Source organism: Excalfactoria chinensis, chromosome 19 (genome assembly GCF_039878825.1).
Source record: "Excalfactoria chinensis isolate bCotChi1 chromosome 19, bCotChi1.hap2, whole genome shotgun sequence".
Lineage (NCBI taxonomy): Eukaryota > Metazoa > Chordata > Aves > Galliformes > Phasianidae > Excalfactoria > Excalfactoria chinensis.
The window spans coordinates 1,109,936-1,123,404 of record NC_092843.1 but is presented as its reverse complement, the minus strand read 5'-3'; the positions used below and the strand labels follow the sequence as shown (position 1 = coordinate 1,123,404).

Below are 13,469 nucleotides of genomic sequence, written 5' to 3'. Positions count from 1 at the left end.
GTTGCCTTGTGAAAATACTCACAGATGCATTGGGTAGGATGCAAGTGTACGAAGGGCTTGACTTGCTTCTATAAGGACAAAGCACGGGCTGCGAGGCCTCAATGTGGGAAAGCCCGGATCTGCAGTTTTGTGACCTTGTGCTTTCCTTCAAAATGCTTGCCAAAAATTAAGCATTGGCAGTTGATCATTGGCAAGAGCCACCAGTGTTACTATTCAGCCTTTTAGAGCATTTGCTATGTTACCTGGGCTCCTTTGGAATTAAGGAGCACCTCAGTGAGTCGGTTCCCTAGGCATGTTGTTCTCTCTGTTGGGATCTACCTGAGCTCCTTAATGCAACACCTGTAGGTAACGACATGGGGTCACTGATTATAATAATAACGTTCCATTGGTTGCTGCAGCATGTTTCTCTAACCTGTTCTTTTTTTTTTCCTTTCTGTGTTTCAGTGCGACAGCGACAGCGATCAAGAAGAAAAGGTAGGAAAGGGAATCTGGACGGGAGTGAAATTCTTTTGTTGGGTTTTTTGGATTCACTTATTGCTAATAATTTGTTATTTATTAAGAGTTTCTTTTTGCATTGATCCAGAGGAACCCTTCACAAGGGAACAGCTTTGTTCCCTTTAATTTGATTTTGGAATAGACCTCCAAGTGTTGAGTATTCTAGTGACTATTCTGGAGGCTACACAGTTCATCCTCAAGCAGAGTGATGCTGTGTGTGGGTTGTATGTGAGCAGTATTCTGACTACCCACCCTTCCTAGGGCTGCATTTTCCCTTAGGAAGTTCTAACAGTTTAATAGTGCAACCAGTCATGGTGGTAACCCTCACATTTGCACTTTCCAACAGTTGCTTAACCACATACTTGCCTGTTTTGCTTGTCTGCAGGCGCAGGTCTTAAAACTCAAGTTGAAGCGGTGGGGTTGACATAAATCTGTGTATTTATATACATACATATATTTAGAAACAACATTTGGAAACGATACGTTCCTCCAAGTGACACGACTTGCTGATAATTATCGCATTAACTGTGGGTTTCTAAGTTGAAAATGAAAGAGCGTCATGCTGAAAAAGAATCAAGCACTGGTCTCAAACACTGTTGTTTAGAAAGCTGTTAGTCATGAAGAACTATTGTTCACGCTGATTCATTTTCTTTAGTCTTATTCTATATGCTGTAAACAGGTTTTTGTGCTGTAAACTAACATCCACCTTTCTCCTTTGTTAAAAATGGAATAATCACCGCAGGAAAACTGGTCAAATTTCTTGATTTCCAGGTTGGATTTTGTGATTTTCATAAGTATGTTTGACCCTAAGCAACATTTCAATCATGTAATTCTCTTTCACCGGGTAAAGTAGGGGATGGAAGTTGGGGAGAGTAATGTCAGAAAATGTTGAAAGATATAATAATAATATAGTAATAGAATTGAATTGCTTGGAGTTTCGTGAGTGGTTCTGTTAGCTAGGTTCAAGTCAAGATGAGAAGGAAGGCGATAGATGACCATGCTGGTGTGCAGCTAATATGGCAGAAAGGGATAACTATGGTGTGAAATCCAAAGGAAACAATGAATGCAGAAGTCAGATTTCCTGAACTTAATCAGTTCCGTACAGGATTTGTGCAGCAGTAAGCCCAGGAAATTGTCAAACCATCCCTTATAGAACCGCCAAAGCTTTGCCCTTCAGCTTTCAGCTATTTCCCAAGTAGAGACTTTTTTTTCCTCATGTTTCTTAATAATTTGCTAACTGTGTTAAAGAACCACTGTTTACTTTGAACTGCAGTGATTTCCCTTTCATAAGGGAACTAATCACTGGAGTTAATCAGTGTGACAACAGAAAGGGGAGGTTTTGTTGGGTTTTTGCACAGAATATTAACCTGCACTTTTAGATATGAATTTTTAATGTGTTGCCATTACGTTCCATCCTGTGAAGTGATTATTCATTTTCAGGATGTTCCTTATGCAGTACGAGATGATAAACTGAATCTCAGCTTCCATGTTTATGGCACCCAGAACTACAAGTGTAATTTCCTGCTGCCTTCAGAGCCAACCTCTGCCAACCCCCCCATATTTCTCCCTTGCAGCCTTCCTCGTGTAGAAGGCAATGGCTGGCTTTGAGGTGGTGGTGGTGTGTGGGTGAGGGCTGTGTATGCCTTGTATTGTGGGAGGCTGCAGACCGTACTTCACCTGGACATCCCATTTCATCTCTGAGATCTATATGTTCTCTCCCCCACAATGGAATGAGACCAAGCACTGATCCGAGCATCCCTGGTAATATAGTGCTTTTCAGACCCCAGAACCAGACCCTGTGTTGGGTTGGGCTCAAGCCCAGTTCTGGAAGATGCCTGCTTACCCCGACGTGCACATTCATCGTGCGCTGCAGCGCAGGCAGAGATCTCGGGCCTTGTGCTGCTGTTAATTTGAATTCAGCATATGCAGCCTGTTATAAAATGCGAGACATCATCATTTGAGCAGGTCAAGCATATTCAGATGAAGACAAATGGTGCTTATTTGATTTTCTTAAAATCAGGAAATGAAAAAAGTGCTCTCTGGAGAAATCATGTTCTGCCTGACTTAGATGATAGACCAAGGCATGTACCCCAGATAAGAACAGGCGCTCGTCTCGCGGTTTTTATCTCTGAAGGACGGTCGGGACTGTCAGCTCGCTGACATGTGCATTATCCATGTCATTTTAAACAAAGTGACCTGTAGAAAAGTGCACTCTGCCGTGACATGATAATGGGCTGTTGGATGACAGGTAAAGTACACACTGTAAAGGAGGCTGTGCGTTATTCCTTTGTTTAACTGACAAGTAGAAACTTCTTTTCTCCAGACAGGCAGGATCTTTTAGATCTCTTTCAATAGGAACCGGAAGATTTTGAATCGCTGCTTTAAATAAAATAACATTTTTAGGACCAAAAATTCCCATGAGGAGCAGTGTGTGGGGAGAAGTGAGGGTGCCCAGCCTCTGTGCCAGGGGCTGATGGTTTCTCAAAGAGCATTCAGCATCCTCAGCTCTCATCAACCAGCGCAGGGGCTGAAACCTTCTAAGAACCTCGACCTAAATGCCTTACATCACTGTGAGGGTATCAGCCTCCAACTATGGAGCTGTTCTCATAGCAGGCCGTCAAACTGCTCTGCTTTGCTCTTGCTTTGGTGTATTCTGATGGTTGTGGGGGGTGCTTGCCCCTGAGATGAGGGAGCTGCTTTCCTTTAGGACGAGATCTTGCAGACTTCAGTATCGGGTATGTTGCCACATGTGAAGTTGGTACGTGCTGTGTGGAATTTTGGAGGGGAAATCCTTTTTTCTCCTTTCCGATTTTTGAGGGCAAACTCACCCTGATCCCTCAGTGTGCTTGGGCAATCAGAGATCCATGAGAGCAGAGGTAGCACAGCGTGTAGGAGCAAGCGTGTGCATGCTTCTGCTAGAAACAGCAAGTTCTGGAAAGCAGGAAGGCCCGTGCCTCTGGATGGGGGGTGTGATGGAGGAAAGGGGCTGACAGGAGCTGCTCAAAGATGGCCCTCTGCAAAGCAGGAGGATCCAGAATGGAACAGGACCTGGAGAGAGAGGAGTAGATGGATGGCAAGTGGTGACAGAGGAAGAAAGTGATGTCTCCTTGGCTGTTAGCATTCTTTTTCCCCCACTTGAATATGTATCTATCTGACTGCATAAATCATTGTTGATATCTGATCTCTATTAGGTGGTGGCTGTGCCTCCTATCCATCTTCCCTGGCCTTTAATTGGGAGCCGACAGACAGAGTCACTTTCTGTCTCTGTCTGCCCTCAAATGAGACATTTCTCCAGAGGTTTCTCTGGAAGAAGAAACAAGGATATTTAATTGAAAAATGATACAGCCCTGCTTAGCAGTACTGTAGCTAAGGCTGTGTCAGCATCTCAATTTTAAATGACATGTTTTGGGTGGATAATTTATCTATTTATATAGATACAAGTTCCTTCATTCCGGTTTGGCACATGGCGCTGGGTTAGAGCATTCAAGGTATGCGTTCTGCTCTGCTGCTGCTAAAAATCCCAAAGAGGTGGCAAGAATGTGAAGGGAGAAAGTACTTGGAGGAACGACATCAGTATGCAAAGCACTAATGCTGAGGGAGATGTCATTTTCCATCCTGGGATCCTTTCAGTGTGTGCCACTGGGATTTCTGACTATGTCTGAGGAAGTATGGATCCCAGGGGAGCTCAGATTTTCTCCATTAAAAAGTCTGTCAGTCTCACTCTTTGAGCAGGTCTCCAGAGCTGTTAATCTAAAATTAGGGCAAGCTATTGCACAGCTGACAAATCCGAGTGCAACTGTATTAGCTTCTGATTTCAAGACGCCGTCTTAAAAATTACACCTGTGGTAATTAGCGCAGTATTAAAAACATCAGTGTAAATGCAGGGTTCATTTTCTGGATGTGAAAAGAGGTCTTCGTTTGACACACTGTGCAAACACTGTGTCCCACCTGGCTGTGTCTCTGCTTGCCAAACCAACTTGTCCTTCCCAGCACCCAACCATGGGCAGGGCACAGAACAGCAAATCCCTTTCTTCCTAAACAAAAATTGCCCAAAGCAATGCAGCCGTAAACCATGCCCAAAGTCATAAGGCCAAGGTAAATAGCACAAGGCTGCCTTCTGCATATAGTGTTACTGAAAATAGAAACTCTATCACAAATGGATTAAATAATAATGAATTTGCTTTATGCCATCGATGTCTATAGATGAGTGTAATTCACTCTCTTGTGGGCAGTTGCTTCATTATGGATTTTTTTAGCAGGACGCCTGGAAACAAATCTGCTTTGGGGGTTTTTTTCCTCTTGCTGCTGGGGAGGGCAAAGTTTGGGCAGCACTTGGGGAAAGCATCTTCCTGACCGGTGCCAGAGCTATAGAGGGAGGCAGCCGGCCCAGGACTTGGTGCCCACCATGGTGACAGTGTCTGTCTATAAACTACTGTGTTTTTTTAGCTTGTACTGCTGGTGTATAAATAATATATATTCATTTTCCTGGTCTGGAACATTCTGGTCATAGAGGGAGCTGTCAGCATTTGTTGTGCTATCGAAAGAAAGGCAAATCATCAGAGCTCATGCACTCATCCCGTTCTCTACTCTCCTTCAGCTCTGGAAGCAGGTATTTGATGCCAGGGGTGCTTTCTAGAGGAACACCTCAAAATATAAGCCGTGCACTCTCCAGTCTAGCAAGAGAGCCCGAGAAATAAGTGTATGGCCTTGGGTGATGGGAGATGGGTCATGAGTGGGTGCATTGCTAAGGGAGGAGGGGGTTTGATGCAGCTCCAGCTGTTTTGTCCCCTCACAACTAATGCAGTCGCTCTGCTTCCCAAAGGGAGAGAGAAGTAGGTCTGATAATACAAGCTGAATTCCTGGAAAAACTCCTCGGATGGAGGGTACCGATATGTTTAGCAAATAAGGCTCCGTGGGGAAACAGTGGCTGAGAACCCAATTTTAAGCAATTACTTCGGGTCATGGGATACTGGTATCTTACTGTTTGCCATGTATTTATTTTGGCTAAGGATAGGATTAGAGAAATAGTTTCTCAGTATTATTCTTCTAACTGTTTCTACAAAGCCAGGATGTTTCCCATCAGGGAGATTTATACTGCATATTTGCACAGGTGTTGTCTTTTTAGCTCTGGAAAACGCAGCACCTTAAACTCGCCCCAAGGGTGAAAGATCACCCAGACTTTATATGCTAGCAACGCTCAGGCAATCATGAAGTATTTCTTACTGTTTAAGGCCCATTAGGAGAAAAGATAAGGATCCTTTTTATTCATTTGATGTGCCACATTGAGGCCCCTACAGCGGGAGAGGCGATAAAACCGGAGCTGGTTGTGGAAGACGCTGTGTTGGGCAGCAGGGGGGGGAGCAAGCTGTGGGCTGGGACGTGCTCTGGGTGCCTGTTCCCCTGCAGCCCGTGTTCATCCTGTCCTTTGTCACTGCTGTCACTCGGCAGTGTTCTGTCATAGGACCGTATCACTCCCCCTACCCCTTCCCCTGCCCAGCTTTCCTCCCCCTCCCCTCTCCCCCTTTTTTCTTTTTGTACCCATTTCGTGTAGAAAATTTGTATTTACTTTGGGAGTGTAATTTGTTCCTCATGGATAATGTGACCCTTAGCGGAGCTGGATCATGGGTTAGTTGAAGTGATATTTTCCGCTAATGGTAGTCGTACATCATTGCTGTCAGCTCGGGTTAGGAGGCAAGCACATTACAGCTCCATTTTACCTCTGCAGGCATCTGGGATTATTTGCCATAACTGAGTATGACATGACCGCACTACAGAGTGCATTAAAATTTTACTAGCTTCTCCGGCAAGTTCCTTGGCTCCAGCCTGCCTCCAGGCAGCAGTAATGATGGATACCTCTAAGGTCCTGACTTCCTGCACCAAGGATACTCAATGTCAACAGCCCAAACAGGTTTTGCTCTCCCTGGGGTTTTTGACCACCTTCTGGCAGCTGAGCAAGCCATCATTGGCTGTAGCCCAGAGGGTGGCACGGATGCTCCCGCTGCTGCTGCCAGGCTCGGTGCTGGGGCACTGTCACATCAGTGTCTTACAGCACTGCTCAACCTCCAGGTTTGGGAAGCCAGATTTGTTAATCTGTCTTGTATAGACAGAAATAAAGTCATCCTTTGAAAACTGAAAGAGCAAAGGTATCCAGGAGCAGGGAGGGGTGTGAGTGCATTAGAGGTGTGTGCATGGAACGGGCACACACCGTTGGTACATTACAGCGTGTCACATGCAAAGACACCAGATGTAGAGGTTGTACTGATGTGTGCCCATTGCACGCCATCTTCTGCTTTATGTGAATGCACATGGTGTGCTGGTGTACATATACAGCTGTAGCAGCTTGAACATAGAGACACAGAATGTGTTTTTATACATCCTCATGCATACCACGAAAATAACACAGGTTTTTGTTGATCTGTTTGCGCAGATGTACATTATTTGCAGCATGTCTGTTTTTACGCTTTGGCATTCAAAATTAGAGGTGTAGCTCTACAGAGATAAGTGCATGAGGGGAACTTAGGCGTGAGATTACATAGAACGTAGTAGCATTTTTAAATGCTCATTGAAAAAGTACAATGTTTACCCCCAGATAAATTCATTGCAACCTCCCAGTGGTTTTATAAAATCTACAATACAGGTCTGCACTGCCCACAGGCTTCTCCTCCCCACAGCAGCACTAATGCCTATGATTCTTTCAGCCCAAAGGTACGCAATTACATCGGATTTCTGTAAGGTAGGGAGGTGCTGGGAGGTTGAAACCTCAAGTTGGTTCTCACTCTGTCCTCATCTCGTGTGACTTTTGGCAGATGGAAGGAGAATGAGGAAGGCTGGTTTTGTTTGTTTCGCTTTTGTCTTTTGGAGTGTTTAACTACATGTATATTCACAGGGAGGTGAGATAAGTGATAGGGCTTATCAGCTCGTGCTTCTCAGTGTAAACTGATGGTTGTCTCTTTTCCAGCTATCCCCGAGTCCCCCTCTTCCCATGTTAAATCATCCTGTGATCAGTGCACTCTGCTTTTTCTGCTGTTTCATGTCAGGCAGAGTTTGGGGCTCTGCTACGGATAGAAACAACTTGATGTTTTGTTTTGGTACGATGCGTTCCTGGCAGTAAATCTTCCTACCTTTATTGCAGAACTTAGAGCCAAACTTCCCAGGGCCCAGGAGCTTTATCTGTGTATAGATGGCAGGAATTGATTCTCTGTGGGGGAGAAGAGAGGGAGAAGAGATTAAAGATTAAAGCTGGAGATGCGCTCAGAGCTGTGCGAGAAACAGAGGAGACAATTTCAGACATCTCTAAGGATAAGATGCAAATTCCCAAAGCCTTCCTGATAGCTCAGATCACAATAAGAAAGGCATTCCGAATGATAGATAGTTTGGCTTGTTCCCATTTTAGCATTACATCTCTTTTAATATGTAGTGAAACTTATCAAGGTGGTTTGGTGAAGGCTGTTAGAGGAGGGGGAGTGCTGGGCTAGATTTCACTTTCAGGTGCCACCAATGCAGAAGTGAAATCACAGAACAGTTTCCTGATATTGCATGTAGCCACTTCAAGTTGTTACAGAAGTAAGTGAAGAAGAGCAGGGGTGCACAAGGACACACAGTGGTCTTGGAGCTCAGTCATGTCCAAACACATCTAGGTTAAAAAAAGTGCTTCTTCAAGGGCTGTGCAGTATAAGTTACTCAACTATGATATTGGTCTACACTTTAAGCTATAGAATAACATCTGTTTTTCATCACAAATGGGATTTTATAATCATGTATGAAGCGTGCTCCCCATTCTGAATCTGTCTTCTCACATTTCCTTGAAAAGAAAAAGGAAAAAGAAGTTTTAGGCTTGAGAGCTGAGAAGGTGAGACGTTATTTCAGAGGTTTCTTTTGAAAGGGAAAAAAAAAAAGATTGATGTAGAAGCTGTGGTAATTATTCCAAGTTCTTTAAGAGTCTTGGAAGCCACAACACATGGAACCATCTCAGATTTCTTGCAAACACACCCAAGGACAGGCTGCAAACAAGGAGACAGGAAATGAAATGTATGCACCAATGTATGGAGGATTCCAGCCAGCACCGCTTTGGTTTTTGGTACAGTTCTCTCCATCTGGCTCAGCACTAATAAGGGTGTTGTGGTCTTGGGAGTGATAAAAGACAGCTACTGTATATCTTAGATGTCAGGAATTTCCCCACAGGGCAGGAGCTGGAGAACAACACATGCCTGCAGGTTCAGCAGCTTTGGGGTCTTTCCACACTTCCATCCCTGCATTAATCCAAGGTAGAGTTAGCATCGTCTCCTCCTCCCTGCTCCCATATGTTCTTTAGACAACACCTCTGGAAGGCACTCTGCCTGTGCCTTGCTATTTCACCTACAAATGAAGTCCTGCTGCACTCACTGGAAGGATACTGTTAGTTATTGTGGAGGATAAGCCACCAGGCTGCAGTGCTCCACATAGAGGTGCTTTGAGAATCACAGAATTGCAAGACGAAGGCGTGCAGTGGGTATGTTCTGAATGCCTGGATGGTAACTGACCATCTCTACTTTAGCTGCTGTGTTGGTATAGATCTCCACTGAAATGCTGTAAGCAGCTCTGAAAATAGGTTGCAGCACTGAATTCCTGAGCCTTGCAGGCCGCCTCAGCATCGCATTTAAGCTGCTTCTGGACAGTCAGACAATATTAAACAAGGTTGTTCGTTCATAACCAAAGCATCCTAATTGAGTTGCGTTATTACATTAACTGTAGCAATCAGATTGAACCAAATCACTGAGAGATAATGTCATTTTTCAGGGTATCATTTTTAGAAACCAGTTGTGCTCTGAGATGCAATAACTTACTTAATCTCGTAGAGTTTATGTGACTTATGTGTCGTATCAAATTCCTTACTTTCAGTGAAAACAGAGCGGTTAACGCATGGCTGTGAGAAGGCACTGAGTGATGAATTTATAGAGGAGCATTTGGCAGATGTGAGACAAGCTGAAGGCGGAGTGGTAGTTTGTGACCATCTCAGATAGAGGGGCCGTTCTAGGAATGGGTATGGGATGTGATGTATTAAAATGGTTGACTTTGGGCAACACAGTGGTGGGTACTGCCACCCACCATCCACCCACCAGGAGGATCTGGGGCAGGATGGGTTCAGTTTCAGCCAGAGTTCCACCTGCACAGTGGGAGGGAGGCGCTGAGAACAACTCAGTGCAGGAACACAAAGACTTACTTAAATTAATGGTTGTCTTCAAGTAATGTAATGCTTACTTTTGCTAATGGAAACCTGCCTAAAGAGCATTCATTCAGCTATCTTCTTTAGCAGAGCAGTACAAACTCCTTGCTGTTTCCTGTAATAACATTAATCAGAATGAATTCATTGGCTACTAATGCAGGTGCCATATGTAATTTGGTATAAGTTTTACTGTAATTTACCATTAATTAGGGCCCACTTATTCTAAAGTGCTAAATGACAGCAAGCACCCTGATTTCAAAAGTCAACTGGAAATAGAAGTGACTCTACCTACAGACAGTACATAGAAAATAGCGCGTGAATTCAATAGATGAGCAAGAAGCAAGTTGCATTTCCATGGTGTGCTAAGGGCATCTTATGAGGAAACACCGGATCCTAGAACCAAAACCTTCCCTTGTATAGAATCCCTTTGAAAATGGAAGTTTTCTGTTTAAAGCCCAAAGTTTTCTGTTTAAAGCAGAGAATAACAAGGCAGAGCTGGAAGTGGACAAGAGTAAACGCTTCGATTCATGTTGAAATGATTTCTCCTGCCTCGTATAATTCAACCTGCCCACGCTGCTAAACTTCTATATTACACATTTCTGTCAGAATGTCAGGAGAAATGATAAGCCTCCTCAAAGCTGCAACCTCTATTACATACGGAGAGCATTTCAGCCAGGGTTTTCTTGTACATATTTAAGACTTTTAGCTTGATCTCTCAAGTATAAAGAATACCCTACTTCATGACCCCAGCCTCTTGTTAGTTGGTAGATGAAATCTTTTCTTAAGCTGAGCCCCTTGTCTATTATGTTTTCAGAATTCAAGGTTTCTCTCTAAGCTTCCTAGCTTACTGCCAAGAGCACATGGCTTTGTTACCCAATGGAATTGCCTTTCCATTAACAGGAAGTGGATCTCTGCAATGGCATGCGTGTTGATCTGCTTCCAGGTGACAAAGAGCAATTGTACAGGTGGGATCTCATTCTGTCACCATTGCAGGCAATTGCAGAATAGAATACCAAAACTGTTGCTGTTGGCGCTTTGTGTTTGTCTGCGTTTTAGTTGGAAAATGGGGTTTCTAACATATAAAACTAAAACAGAGCTGTATTCATGGCTGTGTTTTAAATGGTCTTCTAATCTCTCCTTACTTACAAACCTCTCTGCAGACCCAGGAAGAAATGCACAACAAAGTATGCATGGTTTTGCTTCACTGCCAGCCAGGCAGCTTGTGTGTGATGTAAAACAAAGAGAGGGGGACTCGTTTCACCTGCACATCTATGATAAATCTCATTCTGGAGTACTTGAGCAGAGACCGTTGTATCAAATGGACACTGTGAGAAGAGCATTTTATCACTGGAAGCTGGCCATTGTGGTCACTAACTGGTTGGGTAGGTGGTGGTTGTTAACTTCTGTGTCACACCAGGGAGGTTCACATCTGTCATCTAAGCAAAGTCAGTCAACAAAATGAGGCTTCCTAGAGATTCTCAATTAAGAACTTAAGTGCTTTTTCACATGACTGCTTACTGAGGGCCTACCAGCAGAAAAAGATTCCAGGCCAGAGCTAATTGGGTGACTTCACTTAGCTGGAGTATCAAGAACCGGTTAGGAATAGATTCATCTCATAGGAGACATTCATGCTTGACTGTAGGTACTGTGAAAGCCACTTTCTTCTCTTTTAGTTAATGACCAACCACTGCAGTTTTCTGTGTTTTGGTGTATGTGGTGAACAGTTGGGGAAAAAAATGTGTAAATGGGGAACCAATTGCAAACCAGTGTTAGGCACGTTATTTCACCTTCATGCAGAAATGCCAGTGTAATAATAGAGCTGAGGCCATTGTCACAAGTGCAGAAATGGTAATTCATGCTTGTAAGAGATCTAAAGGAAAACAGGCCCTGGTAATGTGCTAGGCAATAAGCCATTGTAAGTTTATTTAGCTGATTGCTGCCTACAGGACTTGGCTAAATTTCTGAGGGCATGAAGAGAAATGAAACAGCAAGTAAGGAACACCAGAATTCAAGAGAAAGCACGTAATGAAGTTGTCTAATTAGTCACAAAGATTCATATTCTAGAGTGCAATTTCCTCCACCCCTGCCTTTGAACAACAGAAGCAGTCATAGAAGCATAGAAGCCTAATGAGACATTCCCACGTACCGTATTCCTGCCCCTCTGTGGAGTGCCTTTACTTACAAAATCTGCTGTAAGTACCATCACACTCCCTCCTTTCTTTTACTCATACTGACCTTGTAAGGCTAGATTTTCAGCTGTTATAAATCAGTCTAACACTGATTACTGCTAAGCTTTCTTGATTTGCATCAGCGAAGGCTGTAGCCTGAGTGCTGTGCTCTGAGCATGCAGCGAAGCCCGAAGTTAGTGCTAAATGGAGCTCGAAGCCAGCAGTAAATGGAACCAACCTTTAATTTGTAGTCCAAGAAGGAACTCCTCAAACATGAATTGCCTGGGCTGCCATCATCTGTGTCCCTCAGACAATCATAGTTCAGGTCACAGTGGCGGGCTTCGTGGCTGAAACCCAATTGAAAACCTGGGCATGTTTGTTCTGGCCCCATTTTATATCTGGGATAAAAAATGATCTCTGTGCCCTTGTTCAGGTGTCACGACAGTTAACAGGGATGAGCCTGTGGTAGGCAGGGGAAGTAAAACCTGCTATCCATGTCATGAATTGTTCTCCCCTGTGGCAGACCGACTCTCTCCTGATCTTGCTCCCAACAAATGCAGTATCTTGTTGCGTCTTGTAAATTTTCTCATGAATTAATTGTTAGTCAGTGCAGAGTGATGTGAGCGTAACCACTGAGGTCCATCAGAGGACTGTTATGCTGTAGGGAGTTCCCGTGCAGTTGTTTGTGTGCGTCGGCAAGTATTGAGGAGCTACCCAAACCTTGTCAGAGGTCCTCAAAGAAATGCAAGGATCTGTTGTAACTGTAGGTTAAGTGTTCCTTGGGAGTGCTGAGATGTTCAGTGCTGAGATATCTTCCTGGCTTTTCAGATCAGCGCTCTGATTGCGAAGACGCGAAGGGAAAAAATGACTGGGAGGATTTGTCACCTGGTTTCATTTGAACAATTGCTTTTCCCCCTTGGTCAGAGATAGGACATAACAGGAATCACCTAAATGTAGACGGATTGCAGTAACACACATGACAGTTCTTTATTGGTTTCCATTGCCTGTGCTGTTCATTTCCCATGAGGAAGGGGCAGCTAATACTGCATATTTTTTAACGTAAACCAAAGGGAAGGATAACGCAGTGCATATAAAGCGATGTCTTTTTACTCTCCATATGCAATGAATTGAATAGCAGTTTCCTCTTTTCATTTTTCTCTCAGTTCTCTGTACATCAGACACAGCCAGGTATGTTTGTAGTCCTTCACAGGCATACGATCACTGGCAGCACACAGGTGATGAGTGGACACATGTTGTGCACTGACGGGGTTTCAAGGCAGATCTCTGTTAATGAATAGACAGCATTACAGAAAGGCTTGGGGCAGCCAGCCCTCCTCATGGGAGGCAAACATTGGCACGTTCCCCATTTAGCTTTCTCTGTTTTATGTGTTCCATAGCCTTATTTAGATACCTAGTAGGTTTCATGAAGAACAACAGGCCAGCTGTCTTCTGGTATCTGGGAGAAACCCTTGCTTCTCCCATAATGGGTTTTAGAGCAGTTTCTTTGAATAAAAAAATAATAGTGGGAGAAGCTTGTAGCTGATCCCTGGGGTAGGATAGCAGCGATGGATGAGGGGAAAAAAAGATCTGAACAAACAGTCTCA

At 44.0% G+C, this 13,469-nt stretch overlaps 1 protein-coding gene across 7 annotated transcripts in view; it reads left to right on the top strand.

Annotated features, from left to right (window-relative positions):
* AUTS2 (activator of transcription and developmental regulator AUTS2) overlaps positions 1 to 13,469 on the top strand; it is a 532,812-nt gene that overhangs the window by 356,983 nt on the left and 162,360 nt on the right. For all 7 annotated transcript variants that reach the window (XM_072353400.1, XM_072353404.1, XM_072353403.1 and 4 more), the window contains one exon: positions 445 to 474. In XM_072353400.1, the coding sequence (XP_072209501.1) occupies positions 445 to 474 (30 nt within the window). The remainder of the gene's footprint in view (positions 1 to 444; positions 475 to 13,469) is intronic.